This window comes from Sciurus carolinensis, chromosome 4 (genome assembly GCF_902686445.1).
Source record: "Sciurus carolinensis chromosome 4, mSciCar1.2, whole genome shotgun sequence".
NCBI classification, from domain to species: domain Eukaryota; kingdom Metazoa; phylum Chordata; class Mammalia; order Rodentia; family Sciuridae; genus Sciurus; species Sciurus carolinensis.
The window spans coordinates 148,275,603-148,293,550 of record NC_062216.1 but is presented as its reverse complement, the minus strand read 5'-3'; the positions used below and the strand labels follow the sequence as shown (position 1 = coordinate 148,293,550).

At 33.9% G+C, this 17,948-nt stretch overlaps 1 protein-coding gene across 3 annotated transcripts in view; it reads left to right on the top strand.

Moving 5' to 3' along the window:
• Dcn (decorin) overlaps positions 1–17,354 on the top strand; it is a 34,480-nt gene extending 17,126 nt beyond the window's left edge. For all 3 annotated transcript variants that reach the window (XM_047549129.1, XM_047549130.1, XM_047549131.1), the window contains exons 4-8: positions 4,846–5,059; positions 5,839–5,952; positions 10,155–10,248; positions 14,348–14,486; positions 16,969–17,354. In XM_047549129.1, coding sequence (XP_047405085.1) covers positions 4,846–5,059; positions 5,839–5,952; positions 10,155–10,248; positions 14,348–14,486; positions 16,969–17,163 — 756 coding nt within the window. In that variant the 3' untranslated portion in view covers positions 17,164–17,354. The remainder of the gene's footprint in view (positions 1–4,845; positions 5,060–5,838; positions 5,953–10,154; positions 10,249–14,347; positions 14,487–16,968) is intronic.
• The last annotated feature ends 594 nt before the right edge of the window (positions 17,355–17,948 follow it).

Here is a 17,948-nt window from a genome sequence, read left to right as displayed (position 1 = left end):
TATGTGTATGTACATACACATTTATCTACAGACAGGGTTGTATTCAGAATCATGCATGTGCATCTGTAGCTCTGTTTTGACCAAGATTTTCACTTACCTAATGGTAAGTAAAACGTCCAGTCTAATGGTCAGGATCCCATCAGAAAACAAACAGTATTTTCAAAAGGAATTCATGCAAGAGACTTTATAGAGAGGACTGTTTGCAAAGGGATATGGGAAACAACAAGGCATTGCAAAGCACCCAGACCCACAAGACTTGAAGGCACTTGGGTTAGTTTCCAGAGTCATGAGAGAACTGAGGAGTTATTGTCCTGTTCCTTTATTTCCTGCCAATGTATCCTCTGAAGAAACCTACTGAAAGGCCATATGTGAAGAGCACTAGGTTGGTGTCATCCCTAGAGTGAGATCATGTCCTACAACACAGAGGAGGGCCAGAAAGAACAAAGAGTGAATACAGCAGAAGATGGGAAAGAATATGCCATAAATGGACAATAGGGATACATCTTCTAAGGCAGCCTTCCGTAAGAGTAAATGCATGGTCTCTTTACAGAGAGTACTACAAAATGTGTTATCTAGTCTGGCTCCCTACCTGTGCAATGAGTATGTTGCAGTTTCCCCTCAACTTATCTGTGCACATTTAGTATAAATAAACCAAACATCAATGTGCAAAAGATATACTGTGAAAATCTCGCTATGTGGGTTCCACTGTTTGGTCATTCCTAAAGTGATGGTTTTGGTCCTTGGCAAAGGATGGCATTAAAGAGCATCCAGGGAAGGCTGATCTTATGGGCCTGAGGAAACTAGATGTCACAAAGGCACAACTGATGGACACGGATCTCTAAACTGAGTTTAAAGGTCCATCAGTGAACTTTGAAAGACTCCTTTGGAGGAGAGGAATTATATTTATTTGCTGCAACAAGATAACAAAATTGTCCTAATGAGTAGAAATTCCAGGAAAGCAGATTTTTGTTCAACTTTAGAAATGCAATGAAGCTGTGTATGGCAGTGAATGCCTGTGATACTAGTGACTGTGGAGGATCAGGCAGAAGGATCACAAGTTTAAAACAAGACTTAGTACCTTAGCAAGGCCCTAAGTAACTTAGTGAGACTGTGTCTCAAATTAAAAAATAAAAAAGGGTTGAGGGAGTAACTCAGTGGTTAAGCCCCCTGGGTTCAATACCTTGTAACCAAAAAAAAAATTTTTTTTAAGAAATGCTATGAAAATGGTTAGAATTTTTGGAAAATAGTTAAATAATACCTATTTGTGGAGACAAGATTTCACAGTTTCTTATGATGAATGTCATAGAAATACATTCTTAAGCTTAAGAGCATAAACTTGGTGAACTCTAATTTCACATCATCTTCTTCTAGTTATTCTTACCACATAGAAAGACTATAGGTAAGAATAGGCAACTTATACTAAAATATAAATATACAATAAATCATCTGATTGCTATATATTAGAAATAAGAAATATAGATATAGGGAAATAAAATATAAAATAGAATAAACTGCAATTACTTAATGAAATTAACATAAGATTTAGCTATGGATGAGATCAGCCCAGATGAGATAAAAGCAATGAACATTTACCCATTAAAAGAACATATACCAGTTTTTTAAAGGAAACACATTTTTCTGCAAAACTTTTAAGATTCTACATGGAATATTTTTTTGAAAATAGCACATAATAAAAAAGTCATGGTCGGATTGGGGATATAGCTCAGTTGGTAGAGTGCTGGTCTCGCAAGCACAAGACCTTGGGTTCAATCCCCAGCACCGCAAAAAAAAAAAAAAAAAAAAAAAAAAAAAAGCCATGGTCAATTTATTGAGATGTGTTAATAGCACAAAAGTAACAGAAAAATCAGTCATCATCATGTAGATGATGTAGAATATCAAGTAGAGTTTTTTTTTTTCAAGTAGAGTTTTGAGAGAATACGGGATAACAAGTTTCAGAAGATGAGTAAAAATTGGAAAGGTAGGGAAAAGAAGATTTTTTTTCCAACAGGAGAAAGCAAAGGTTTTCTTTCTTTAAAGAAAGCAGTATTTGATAAAGTGGAAACTGATTGGAATAAAGATGCAGGCTCTGAGGCCTGAGCTGGAAGTCCCACAGCTTGGCTGGTGGGATCTGTTTCCACAGGTAGTAGGTCCCAAGCTGCTCACCTGCTCTCTGCCTTCATCTTAAGATTTCACTGGGTGTGAGCCGATGCCAAAAAACCAGCAAGGTTTTTCAGTGACTATTGAAACTATCATTGGAATAAATTTAAAGAAGTGATAATAAAGAATGAATATCATTAATTTCAGTGAACTAAAATATTTAAAGACTTCATTTGCTAAGGTTAGCCTAAAGCTATTTTGTTTTCATATTTAAGGAAGAAAATTCTCTTACTCTAATCTTAACTTCCTATATATTTAAGTATATGCTGAACAATTTTTTAAAGCTCTTCAGTAAGAGACATCTAAATTTTTGTGATGTTTCTTTGAATCCAGTATTGGTAACAATATGTTCTTTCTTTCCTCAAGTCTCTTGCGTGTGCTTTCAGGCAGCCATTACCTTGGCAATCCCCTTCTTTCTACTTCAAAGTGCACATCGGAAGAGAGAGAGCTTATTAGAGCTTCCAACCTTTCAGAGGATGTCAAACAGCTATTTTTCTCTTACTCTTTCATTCCTGATCTTTACCATCCTTGTTATTATCCAAACAAACATCATAATTTCAGCTAGGAAAGGTGCACTTGAATGGGAGGGAAGGAGAAAAACGAAAATTTAGCCAGGATTAAAATAGAAAGGATTCAACTGAGAAAAAAAAAAAAAAAACTTTTATTCTCCAATAATTGTATCCATGTGCAATGCTTTGGCTTATTATGAGTGGTACTTTTTGCACATGAGTAGTTTTATACTTAGAATAGAAAAACGGTATCATCTTTATAAAATAATGGGAAATGAGGTAGGGCAATACTAACATTTAAAGTATTTCTTTTGAATTGAAGATTAATAAATCTGGTAATGTATTTTTTTAAATTAAAAATCAACAAAATTGCCAACAAATGAAAACTTGTTCAGCAATTTCTTTATACTAGCTGCTCTTCTTAGTAACTTAGATATATGAAAATATTAAATCCTTATAAGCATTCTTAGTGATTAGGAAATAGAACTTGAGTTTAGAATCTCAGGATAAGTCTTCTCTTGAGTATGTTCATTAAAAATTACCAATAAGTATGATAGTAACTGATAGAGTGTAGGCCCTACACAAGAGACCAGGGGATATGATGTTAAAAGTCAGATTTCAGCATTTAATATAATATAAACCAGATTTTGAAACTATACTTCCTACATTTAGTTATATCAATCTTCAGAATTTTCCTGTGTGGATGGTAGTTGAAGATCTGCTTTGCACTTCTCATTGACCTTTAGGCATTCTGTGAGTCTGGTAAAAATGAAGTGGTCTCACTCTGCTCCTCTGGCCTTGTCTTACACTGATTTCCCTGGCATTTCTTTGTTAATTTAAATTTTATACTACTTAACTCCCATGTTTTTTTAACATATGTAATATTCATTGGGAGCATTTACAATTTTGTACTAATCAATCAATCTGTCTTTGTATTAATTAAGAGATTATGTTACTCATTAGAAGTTTTAATTCATCAAATAATATGAATAACATGAGGATATACATGGATTAATTAAGTAGCGATTGCTTTCAGAAAACATTCCTGCATTTCAGTGACTGAAATTTTTTACGATTCTATTACCTCAGCTCCTTTCCCGTACCCCTGCATTCTCATATATGCAAAAGCATGTGCTGCATTTGAAAATGCATGTTTCCTAGACCTTCATAAATTATACCAAGTTCCTTAAAAATAGCAGATAATGTGACTTAAAGCAGTAAACACAGGGTGACTCTGTTAGAACAAATATTGGGACAGAATAAAGTGTCCACAAATATGTTTAGAAATTGCTATAAATACAGCATTGATTAATTGGAAAAAAAGTTCTTGCATTAGGAGAACTGAGATACAAAAATCCAAAAAATCGCCACTTACATTGTTTTATAAGATCATTATTAAAAAAGAGACAAAAAGAAAAAAAATATTAATTTTTCATGTTATATTGACTACTTCTTTATGTTCTGAACCAATTATAAAAATATATTACAATTTTTTTAAAATTAAGAAGCATTTGTGATCAGAAAATCTCTTCCCTCAGAATGAAGGCAATACATAGAAAGAAAACAAAGTAAAGTTTAACTTTTCAAGAAAATGCAGAACAAAGCAATGGACTACAATTTGGCAAAACATTTTTAAAAATATATCAAATTTTGTAAAACTACAATAAAATTTTAGTCTCTTTCATTGTTGGTGATAGTGTAAAATGGCACCAGCCTCCATAGCAGATTCTGTGATACAGTCAATGACAATGTGATGGACATTTAGGATGGAGACTTGACTGGAACATGAATGTCTGTGACTAATTGTTTGTAGGAATCTTGGGTCATTCTAGTAAATACAATCTTTGGGAGCATTTACTATTTAAAAATGATATATGTATTATGTATGTATGTACACACACACACATATATATATAAATATAGACATGCAGATGCACAAATAAAGTAAAGCAATCACATTTGCTTATTTTTCAGATTTCTTGCAATTTTCCAACTTTTCTCTGCAAGCTTTTCACACACGCGCACACACATACATATGTCTTACATATGCACACATATATAGACATATATACACATATGATTTGATATACACACATATAAACATATATATGTATATGTATAAATCATTTATAATAGATGGTTTGAGACTTAAGCAAATGTTTTTGTTTTCTGTCTATAGGCCTTGATCCTTGTCAACAATAAAATTAGCAAAATAAGCCCTGGAGCATTTACACCTTTGGTGAAATTGGAAAGACTTTATCTGTCCAAGAATCATCTGAAGGAATTGCCAGAAAAAATGCCCAAAACTCTTCAGGAGCTTCGTGCCCACGAGAATGAGATCACCAAAGTGAGAAAAGCCGTGTTCAATGGATTGAACCAGATGATTGTCATAGGTACATATATTCTTAAAACTTGAAGGCCAAGGCTCCAGGTGTACCTTAGAGATATCAAGTAAGCTTTAGCTGCGGGAAGGTGAACAAGCTGGAGGCAGTATGCCTGAAATCTACATGGTGTACAGTAACAGGGTCAGGAGAAATTGGACTGAATCTGAGATTTACAACATTTTTCTTCCTTGATTTTGAGGATCTGAGAATGTAGAGGAGGATCTAGGACAGCAGCTACCCTGATATGTACCCAATGTACGGGATGGTTTTAAGTAGTGCTTAATTAGAAATATTTGTTCTGTAGGGATTTGCCATGTCCTAAACATTCAGAAATCATTTGCTTTACATATTTTCTTATAACATTTTGCTAGCTAGCTGGTAAAAATATATATAATTTTATAACCAGTTTGAAAAAAAGTTAGATTCATATTTTTAGCAATACGTTAAAGTATCTTAGAAAAGCAATAGCATACCGTATAATCGCTAAACAATTTCTTTAATGTTAGCATTTTCTGAAAAAAACCTTAGACACATTGTTGCAATTATTTTTGTTTCATACATCTTTGGTTTTCGTTGCTTGATTTTTTTGTTGTTGTTTGCTTGTTTTAAGAATGGGAAGTTTTATCCCATTTCGCTATCCATCTGAAGAGTGTGTTCTTTTGTTTCCCTTTTGTTTCCCAGTTGTTATTGACCCAAATTTCTTTCTAGAGGCCTGACAGAAAGACGCTACTCTGCCTTGTAATATCCTGCAATTCCCTCTAAAAGCCTTGCACTTTTTGCCTTTGTAGAGCTGGGCACCAACCCGCTGAAGAGCTCAGGAATTGAAAACGGAGCCTTCCAGGGGATGAAGAAGCTTTCCTATATCCGCATTGCAGACACCAACATAACCTCCATCCCGCAAGGTGACAGAAACCCTCCCAAACATTCTGAAACACCTAAGTCCAACGGCTCTGACATCTTAAAAAAGTGGGTGTGGAAATTGTTACCAAGTGTCCAACCTTATTTATGGCAAATTCTCTATCCCTGAAATTGTTTCTGTGGAACCTGGGTGACTCTGAGATCATGCAGGCTCATTGTAAAGGTGGAGAGATTCCTTAAAATGTCTCTTCCACAATATAACAATGCACAATGAGTTTATATTTGTAATTGTAATATCACAAGGAGACAGTGGAGTTATTTTTAAAATAAAATGCATGCTTTGGTAGTTTGTTAAAAAAAAAAGATACGTAAGAGTACCTCTGGAATTGAGACGATTTTAATGTGGGTCACCAATTCCTTAAGGAATTCTTTCCATTGTAGGACTTTTCAATCATTAGTATCTGAAGGGGATCTGCCACTCTTATTTTAATACCAGTACTTGTAAAAAGTGTGGATTTTGGAATTTGTTTGCTTGAGTTCAAGTTGTCATTGACTCAAGGACCCTTAATTTCTTTATCTGTAAAGCGGGAATAATATTAATATACACCTGATTGGTTTGTTTTAAAATAAATAATCAGAAGAGAATCTGCATGTAGGCAAGTGGGGACTAATATTATCTCCTATTATTCATTAAAAATGTTTTAAAATCTCACTAGGCTTAGACAATGTACAGAACATTGGTGACAGGCCCATGAATAGGATGTGCTACCTACATTTAGGAACCAAAATATAAGCAGCAATCACCCCACAGTCACTGAGTAAGCTCATCCTGCTCCTGGATGCTTAGGAGAGGCACAAAAGCCAGGCTTTGTGACAGGAAAGCAATAAATCTTCCAAAATAAATGCCTGTAATTTGTACATTTCCCTGGCTGTCTAGATGTTACAGTCTCACAAAAGCCTCTCTATAAGTTTTCCCCTCAGTCTGTGCCTTTCTTAACTTAGATGCCTTTTTCTTGGTCTAGGTACAAGATAGAGGTACTTTTCTGCAAAAAAAAAAAAAAAAAAAAAAAAAAAAAAAAAAAAAAAAAAAAAAAAGCACCAATTTTACTTTATTGAATTTTCAGACTTTAATTTCTGAGAGTGCATACATCATAGAAGCCTCCTTAATACTGCTTACCCTCCCTACAGTCTTCTCATACAGAGCATGTTTTGGTGCCCTTAAAAGTCACTGCTGGAATGGATAGATGGATGGACAGACAGATATATATTTTAATTTAAAGTTCACAAGCCATCTTCATGTCGAGTTACTTGTTGCATCTAACAAATGATTTTTTAAAAAATTGACCAATGGCTCCATATCCAGAGATTCATCCAACCATAGATCAAAACAATTTGTTTAGTTGCCTCTATCTGAAACATGTGTTTTTTTCTCATTATTCCGTAGACAATACAACACAGCAAGTGTTTATACACCATTTGTGTTGTATTGTTATAAGTAACCTAGAAATCATTTATAAACAAGAGGATGTATGTAGTATATATGCAAATTCTATATTATTTTATATAAAGGACCTGAGCGTCAGCAAATTTTGGTACATAGGAGGATTCATAAAAAATCCCCTAATGCCATGCAGAAGCACACACACACACACACACTTACACATAAAGATATATAGATCCAGATTTATATATCTGACCTAAAGTCATACTCATAGAAGGTAAAGCAGTTGGAATTTTCCCATCACTTCATGTTGCCATGACTTTTATTAAGCATTATCTTTGACGTTCCAATCCTCCTGATGCCTCCTGTGAAATATCCCTAAGTGAAACATTTCATCACTTAATTATGTTTTTCTTTACTTTCTTAGGGTTTCTCTCTATCCTGCATATGCTTTTCCCATCATTTCTGGTTTGCTTTAATTGACTACTTTGTAATTATATAGAAGTCATAGTAACTATGATTTATTAAGCACTAACTTCCTGCTAGGTACCAGGCCACGGAGTCAAAACTTCCATGTATAGTAATATCATCCTTGTTTTCTAAGTGAGGACAATGAGTCTTAAGCAAAAAAAATTGTGAGCAATGTCATAGAGGTAGGAAGTGGCACAGCAAGATTCTCTAGGCTGTTCATGTAAGCTTCACTCTCTTGCCATCTACCCTAAGCCCTCCCTCCTCTACATATTTATGTCTATCTAAAATAAGAATCTACTGTTAGACTGGGGCTCTTATGCCTGCACTTTACCAGTGTCCTGATTATATTCTCTCCCACCAATTATGGAAATGGAGAGAAAGGATAGTGTAGTGACTATAAAATCGTGGGTTTGAATTACAACAACAGTGAGAGGGATCTCAGCTACTTAGAAATTCTTCAATTTTAGATCAATTATTCGTATCTCTAAAACACCAGTTTTTCTAACTGTAAAATGAAGGTATTAATAAAACCTATCTTCTAGGATTATTGTGGGGATCATTATATATATAAGTAATATTTATATGCATGTAGCACCCACACCTAAGTAACCTTCATTAATTTTATCCCATAAAAAGGAAATGGAAAAGAAAAGAATAAATAAAAGTAACTTAAGAATATGTTTTCTGAGTCACATGTCACAGTGCATATAAATTTGCCTTTCTCTTTCTGCTGCAAAACTTTTTCCATAGTCAAACTTCCTCCTGGTTCTAACTTTACTTTTGGGAAACTGACACTAAAAAGGTAAGGCAGTCAGAAACCAGGAGGCAATGATAGCTGTGGGATAAGGGGAATACTAGAGGCAATGCATTTTAAAGAAAACTTTTCACAGTGGTAAAGAAGAATGTGTATTTGATTTGCTTTGTTCTATATACAATTGCTTTTCTCAGAGGAGAATGTAAAAATTTATGTGCATTTATTCTAAGAAGAATTAAGTGGTTGAAATCCCTTGTTGTCAAAATGGTTACAATTCCCTAGATTCTATTCTTAAGAAAAATGCAATTGTTTTTTTCATTTCCTATATTGACAACAGGCTATTTTGACTTCCTTTGGCTATCTGGGATAATATTATATTCTTTACTTAAAACATAGATTGCCTACAAAATCTATAATTTTGAGCCTCTTTTTCCTTATTTATGATAGTGGATTAATTATCAATAATTTATGTAGTAAGATAATTAATGAAATTGAGTTAGGAAAAGTGCCATAACAGACACACTTATTTCCTTAGCATCTTCCAAAAAAAAAAAAAAATTTCCTTAGAGAAGCATATTCATTCTTTAGTCAAATACAATTATTTCATTAAATAGAAAATATTGATATAATTCAGTAGGATGTAATGAAAGTTTCACATCAAATGTAATCTGTGATTTTCCAAAATGGTATCTTTATAGGTAAATAAGCAAGAAGTTTTGGAAGTTAGATTTTATTTTTACATGTAATAGATTTGCTATTTTCTTTGCAATTGTTGCTATTCTTTTAAGTGGAACAATGTGTTATGTAAAAAACTATATAAAAACATGATATATCTTCAGATGGCATGAGGAAATGAAAATAAAACATTAAACCTTTCATATTTTTACTTCTAAGTTTTTGGACATTATAGTCATTCAGGAAGTACTATTCCAAGGCTTAGTGGGCATATTGGATCTAAATTATTTCTCCAGATGTTCTACATATGGTAGATGACTTGGATATAGGCCTGTGCTTTCTTCTCATATAAAGAAATGGTTTGTTTAATGTGTTCCTCCTACACATTCGGGTTGCAGGGACATTTGGTGATTTTATGGAAAAGTGTAGGGCTACCACAGCTTATCATTGTGGGTTATTAATGATTCTCGTTAATGAAATGCTTGGTTAAATTTTCATATATGCTTAACTAATACATCACCCCTTTGTTATAATTAAAATGCTCATTTCTTTATTTTTTAACTTATTTCTTTTATCAAGTCAGTGTTAGTCCATTAACAAAGGTAGAAGAGAATGGTGAGATTCAGTGTTTGATTTCACTTCTGCAACTGCTAGCACAAACACTTGTCACACGACTAAAACATTTTATAATTTTGTTGAGTCCAACAGGGAGAAAAGTAGGAAGGTTTTTTACTACTTTCAAAAGCATGCATTATTATAAAAGGAAAGAAGGAAAAAGATAGAAAGCAAAACTAATTCTTCAATACTTGCTTGTCTGTTTGATGGCCTAAGTCCTCATCGAGTGTTTCTACATTCTGTACTCATGTTTATTTGCTAACTTAGCATGATGCATTTCCATATTCCAGGCCTTCCTCCTTCCCTCACCGAATTACATCTGGATGGCAACAAAATCAGCAGAGTGGATGCAGCTAGCCTGAAGGGACTGAATAACTTGGCTAAGTAATCTTCTTTCATTACTTGCTTTCAGAACAGTGACTAGGCATATCATTGCCTATATGCTTGAAGTTAGAAACATGATGATTGGTTTTTATTTAATATTTGCTACAGGTTATTGTTATTTTCAACAAATATAAACTTGGGTCTATATGATTATTTCTGAGAAAAAAAATCAATGAAATAGTCTGTCTACTATGAATACCAAGATTGGAATTGTATCTTGTGAGAGTGATATAGGTTTAGGTCTGTTTAAGTCAGCTCTTTTGCTGATGTGACTAAAGGACCTGAACAGAACAATTTTAGGGGAGGAAAAGTTTATTTGAGGGCTCACAGTTTCAGAGGTCTTAGTTCATTGAACAATAGTTCCATTTCTCTGGGCTCAAGGTGAAGCTGAACATCATGGCTGGAGAAGGTGACAGAGGGAAGCAGCTCACATCATGGTGATCAGAAAGCAGAGAGAGAGGTCCCCACTGGCCAGATACAAATATATACCCAAAGCCACACCCCAATTACCACCCCCTCCAGCCACACCCTACCATTTCAGTTTCCATTCAGTTGATCCCTATCAGGGGATTAAATTGCTGATTGGGTTAAGACTCTCACAACCCAATCATTTCTCATCTGAACCTTTTTGCATTGTCTCACATTGGGGGACACCTCACATCCAAACTATAACAGATCTTATGGACCAGGTACTTGATTAACTGGTTTTACTTGAATATGTTCATTCAATGTATACTAACTTGGTATCAAGCAGAAGATTAACAAAGTGTCCCAAATACAAAAATGAGCACTACCAAAATCTAGAAATATTGGAAATCCCACATATCACTGTTAGAGTGCTTATAATGAAATTCTCTAACATCCTATTCTCTCAAGTTTATAATAAAATATATCTGCATGTGAAATGTAGGTCAACTATAAATTATTTTTTATTATTATTATTTTTGTTGGTATTGTTTGGTCATCCTTAACTTTGTTTCTTTCTTTGTAAATGATCATCTGCTTTCTAACTTCAATTTCTCTACATTTGCAATCTGGCTAAGTAATAAAAAGAGGAGAGCGCTGGCAAACTCTTTGCTGGAATACTCTGTTCTTGATATGCATACATTACTGCATGTTCTTACATAGTATGTCCCCACTATGCTATTAGGCCAAATTGACTCACTCCTCTCTTTGCATATAAATTTCATGGGAGATAAATAAATATAACACAAATCATTTTATCTTTGAGACATATCTAAGTCCAAATGGATATTTAAGGTAGCTTTTCCCATTTCAGTGGATAACACCCAATGGAGAGGGCTGAAGATATGAAGATAAGCACATGCATGTGAATAGGGTTGACATATATTAACGTTGATATATCAAATAATAAGAAATGCTTCATCTAGATCTGTTTTAATGCCAGTCACTAATGTAGAAAACATTCTTCACAGTAGAATTATGGGTCACCTACCTGTATTGCCAGGTCAGGTCCTTCTAGCTGCAGAAATGTATAGTCAGATGAATTGCATTATTCATCAAAGTCATTAGTATTGGATTACTATAATTATTGTTGTTATTGGTAGTAGTAGTAGTAGTAGTAGTAGTAGTAGTAGCAGCAGTAATAGTAGCAGGGAAAACAATATTTGAAAGTTCTATATAGAATAAATGATTCATAAAAAGTATGCTTTTTAGAAAAAAAGAATAAATTCATTTTGTACTAACAGTGATATGGAGATTTAGAGAGTCTCCACTTTAACACTGATGTCAAGTGCTCTATATCAAAATAAAGCATAAAGAGCTAATAGATGTTGAAAATGTCCATAGAATCAGCCTTCTCTTCAAATGACTTTTGAGTTTTATTCATGGCCTCATTGGCCAAGCAAATATTCTCATTTCTTGAATTTATTGAACATATTTTTTTCAGAATCAAATCCAGAAACATCTTTCTATTAAACCATGAAATCATTATGTTTTTATTGCTTTCTTGTGTTGGAACATGAAAAGTATTTTGATGTTGAAAATGAAAACTGTGAAAGGAAAAAATGCAACCACTGGCCACAGAACATTGTTTTAGGGCTACTGTTACCATTTGTAATAGACAATAAGTTGGGAGAAAAGAGTGCATGCCCTTCATCAGAAGTATGAAGTAATATATGTATAATATTATATACATCCATGTATACACCATTATCTCCTTTACTAAATGAAGCATTTTTGATAATTAAAGTCATTTTTTAGGCATGACCTCACCATGCCTACAGTAAAATCACGTACAAACTGTGTTCTCAAAAACATTTTTTGAGGATTGGGGATGTGGCTTAATGGTAGAGCACTCATCCAATATGAGTAAGGCTCTGGGTTCTAGTCCCAGTACTGTTAAAAAAAAAAAAAAAAGTATTGATTGAACAGATAAATAAGATGTTAAGTAATAAATTGAGTAATGAAAATTTCCTTGAATAACTTCATGAGGAATGCTGTATTCTCAAATTGAATATTGGGACTTGGAGTAGTATAAGAAACAGGAGACAAAATTCTAAAATAGAAATGGAAAGGTCAGAAAAAAGAACGAGTGAAAAGCAAACTTTTTTTGAGCCAAGATGCCAAATTAATAATCAATAGCTAATACAATCCAGTGCTGCTATTATTAATAGCCTAAAAGCAGTTAACTTTAACCTTTATTTCAATTATCAAGCCATGGTTAAAAATGGGAAACTTCCTTACCTAAATCAGCATCTGAATTCTGAAGAGACTCAAGTCAGAACTAGCTGGAGACAGGGAGAAATCATCCATGAACAATATGCCAAGATCTCTTCCTTTGCACTTAGGGAACCTGAAAAACTCTCTTTCGCCCTCCTTGGAGTTCTCTCTCTGTCTCTATCTCTATCTCTATCTCTATCTCTATCTCTATCTCTATCTCCTCTGTCTCTCTTTCTTTTGCTGTCTCATACCTGGTATCTTCTCTCTGCCCTTTGATTGACATCACTTTGCTTTTCATTCCCAAAGTGTTGTACAGATTACTCACATCTTTAAGTCAATTTCCCATGACCTTGAAATCTGTGAAGGGACAGTACAGAACACCCATATATTATGCATTTAATTTTCCAAAAATAGGAACCAAGACTTTGAGTGAATTAAAATTGAAGGACATATAGTAGGAATGTCAAAGGGGGCAAGAGAGGGAGATATGAGTTAGAGACCTGGGTCAAAGCAAGAATGCTAGCACCAAAACAGAGTTTGAAACTATTAGATAGTCACTGAGGAACTTTTTTAAACTAGAAAACAAACTTTCTAGAAAGTAGGTTATGTTGACTTTTTAGAATACGACACCTTTTATTTTCTGTGAATAAATGTATATGATGAATGCACTATTGCTCCGTTTTCAAAGTGACCAAATTGGTTGTGCCATTTCTGTTGGTTCTTTCAAATGAATTTAATGTGACCATTACACATGGAAATCTATTCTGTAGCTATTTGTTGAGCATGCCAAGAACTATGTTAGTATTGGATATACCACAAGAGTGTCACTATTCCAAAGGAGAGGCATTCACCTCCACAGGCCTTTAGAACACAGAATACAGCCCCTTATGTAATCACAGTTGATCACAGGGTGCTATGGAGCATTTACAAGAGGTGCCTGTCCAGTCTTGTTTCGTCAAAGGAGTCTCAAAGAAGATAACACTGAGCTATTAAGAATAATGGGCTGCATTTTGATTCATTGTACACAAATGGGGTACATCATTTTGTGTTTATGGTTGTACATGATGTAGATTCATACCATTTATGTAATCATACATGTACATAGGATAATGAATCAAAATGCAGTCTGTAAAAAATAAAAAAAAATAAATAATAAAAAATAGTTTGTATGCAAAGTTCTGTTTTGTGTGTGATCTTGTGTTTGATGAATAAACCTAAAAGTGCTTCAAAAAAAAATTAAAAAGAATAATAGACTTTGTCTAAGCTCAGAGAGATTGGATAAATCACTGTAAACAGAGAAAATTGTACAACAACAAAACCAAAAAAATTCCCTTTTCTGTTAACTTGCTTAATCACACAATGCCTATACAAAAGACACAGTGTGGAGGTACATGTTCATTTCTGCTTTGCCTTGCAGGTTGGGACTGAGTTTCAACAGCATCTCTGCTGTGGACAATGGCTCTCTGGCCAACACTCCTCACCTGAGGGAGCTTCACTTGGACAACAATAAGCTTATCAAAGTCCCTGGTGGACTGGCGGAGCACAAGTACATCCAGGTGATGCATAAGCAACTCCTTACTGTGAGGGATCCAAAGAGTACAACTCCCTACTGCACGCTGGGAGACAGGAGGCTTCACTTAGAAGCGGTTTCTACAGTGTCATAGTCAGCTAGGCTGCTGTAACATGTCACCATAAGCTGGGTGACTTAAACAGCAAACATTCATTTCCCATTGTTCTAGAGACTGGAAGTCTGAGAATAGGGCACTTTGCATGTTCTGTTCAGGTGAGAGCCCTGTTCCAGGTTGCAGAATACTAACATAACCTTTTTTCTTCACATGACAGAACGACAGTCAGCCAACTTTATGACCTCTTCTTATAAGAGCACTAATGCCATTCATGAAAGCTCCCCCACCACGTCCCAATGGCCTTCCAAAGGTCCTACCTCCTAACAACCACAGGGATTATAGTTCCAACATGCGAATTTGGGAGGAGATAACAAAATTCAACCTAATTCTCAGAAAGATATATTTAATATTTCCACATAAATATTCATTTTCATTTTGTAAAAAAAAACAGATTGAAATTATTATTTATTAATTAGTGGTATTTCTTTGAACATACTACAATGCTTGCTGTGAAGAAACAGCTTAAATGACAGTGTCATTTCCAGAAAATGTTGCCCAAGATGATATAATCAGTGATGCACTGACATGAACTAAAAATAAAAGTTTAGCTTTTAGTTTTAGCACATATGATATAGCTCAAAAAAAAATGTTTAGCTAGTAGTGTGGCTTAATTAACTACATATAAATTATCAAATTACAGTGCTTAATAAGAATAAGAATAAGAAGATATGGGTCAGTGGTAAAATTTTATGATAGTGTTTTCCAGTCTGCAGATATGCAAAATTAAAGAAATGCTTAGGTTTAAGCAGTGATAATAATTTTATACATAATATGACTTTCATCATTACTTTGAAAAAATAAGTTATTCAAGTGATTCACTTAAAAATCAACATTATTTGTAGAACTTACATATATCCTTATTTTATCTAATTTTTCAGCTTTTTAAATTTAGTTTCTTTCAGAAGTTTACATAGGTACTTAGTTCTGTCATGGTATATCAGAAACAATATCTTAATGATTTTTTATAGCCAAATCATTTTATATAGTTGTCCTTTTCAAAATCTAATATTTAAATTTTGCTTGGGTTTCAAGATAGATTTGTCTTTTATTCTGATATAAACAATGTCAATAAATTACAAGTCTCTTGTTCTTGTTGATTTGTGACAAAAACTTCTACTTAGATTGACATAGGCCAATTTACACTAACTCAATTTCTGTAACATGTTTTATAAGTAGAAAGATCAAACAAAATATTTCTTGATGGTTGATTTTTTTTTTCAACAGGGTCTTTCGTGGTGATGAAACAATGAATAGGCAATTTTAAGTAAAACAAAGATGCTTAGAATACTTAAAAGACTAGATATTGTTTTTATTAGTTTTTGTTGCTGTTGAGTTTTTACTTGTTTGTTTTTATATCCTTGCATGATCATTTTCACATTCTTGCCTCCTGTTTTTCAGATGTAAGTCAGGACCCATTATGAACTTCTTAAGTTTTAAGTTCATTAGGAACATTGAAAGAATGAAATAGAATAGAAAATAGCACATCACTAGTTCATAAATTTTTTTCATATGCACAGATATATACATGCTAAACCTCTATACATAATGCATTTATTATTTATTGTGAATCATAGAGAAAATATAAAGGGAAATATAAAGGGAATAAGAGGGAAGACTTCTATATTAAGAAAATATTGATTACATGAGGTAGAAGGTCTGACAGATGTCTTGAAGCTTATTCCAAGTGTAGGAAGCCTGTGTGTGATAAACTACAAGGGACCTTGCTTCAGGTAGCAGAAAAGCAAGTTGACCAGTAATAGTTGGTTGATCAGTGAAGGGAGACGAAGTCAGATCAGGTAGTATTTGTAGGTTATTGTGAGAACTTTGGATTTTTCAGCATGGGAAGGGAAACCACTGGAGTGCAGAGGCAAAGAAGATACAATGTGTAATAAAATTTTAAAAAATAATTGCTCTGGGAGGTAAATTAAACCATAGAATTTAGAAGCGAAAGAGGAAGTAGGAAGAACAACCAGGACAACTTTAATACTCCAGATATAGATACTAGTAGTTTGGAGAATATTGCGGGAGTAGACATGGGAGATCTGGCTAGTGTGTACATTTTGGAGGCCTAGTTACCAGGATGTCATGACAGGAGAAAGGGTAAAAGAAAGGGAGGCTCATGCATAAATGGCAGGGATCACAGCCTGGTCATCTGGAATGTTGACATGCAACTTACTGAGAAGCAGAAGATGAAGAAGGGAAACCAGTTAGAAATGAAGGGAGAAAGCAGAAGTTTGATTCGTGCATTGCTAAACTATTCCAACTGAAGGATGAGAATATTAAAAATGAATATTTACATGAAGAGTCTCAAAATATTTAGGGGTGAACAATCATTCTCTGTTTCATGTTGCAGGTTGTCTACCTTCATAACAACAATATCTCTGCAGTTGGAGCAAACGACTTCTGCCCACCAGGATACAACACCAAGAAGGCTTCTTATTCAGGAGTGAGTCTTTTCAGTAACCCAGTCCAGTACTGGGAGATACAGCCATCCACCTTCCGGTGCGTCTATGTGCGCTCTGCCATTCAGCTCGGAAACTATAAGTAATTCCCAAGAAAACCCTCATTTTCATAACCTGGCAAAATTCTGTTCATGCCATTGCTACAAAGAAAAAAGAATGAAAACTAGATTTTGGAAACTTAACTGTATTGTGGATGTTTTCCCACATGACTTATTATGCACAAAGCCAAATATGCAGTTTAAATAATTGCCTACAATAAAAAATAATTTGCCTGCCATTTTCAGAATCATTTTTTGAAGTTTTCTGTTGATGTTAACCAAGCTACAATAGCTACTTTTATTTCATTAAATATGAAATATGGAGTAACTATATATGTCAAGAATTTAATAAAATTTTTTCCTTTAATTTTTAGAAAGAATCAGAGTACCAGTCTTTTGTAATTCATAGGGCAACTGACTCCCTTGACATGAAGTCAAAAGCCAAATCCTAATTCTGTATTAATCTGCATTATTACTGGTAAAGCCTAATTTGAATATGTAAATTCAATAAGGCTGTGTCAAAGTTTTGCTAATGTCACTATTTTAAAGAAAATAAATTAAAATGCATTCAAATTTGATATTGTATAAAAGCTTAATTGTAAACATCTCCTAGACTCAATTTTCTGAATAGAATTAACAATAACAGCACAGATTTTCACATTCTTGGTCACTTCTATACATTTTTTGGCATTTGGTATGGTACCTTATATTATCTATATTTGATTCGTGCATTGCTAAACTATTCCAACTGAAGGATGAGAATATTAAAAATTGAGCTATAAAGCATAAAGGAGAATTTTTTAATTGCCTAGAGGAGTACTATTTCCAGTTAT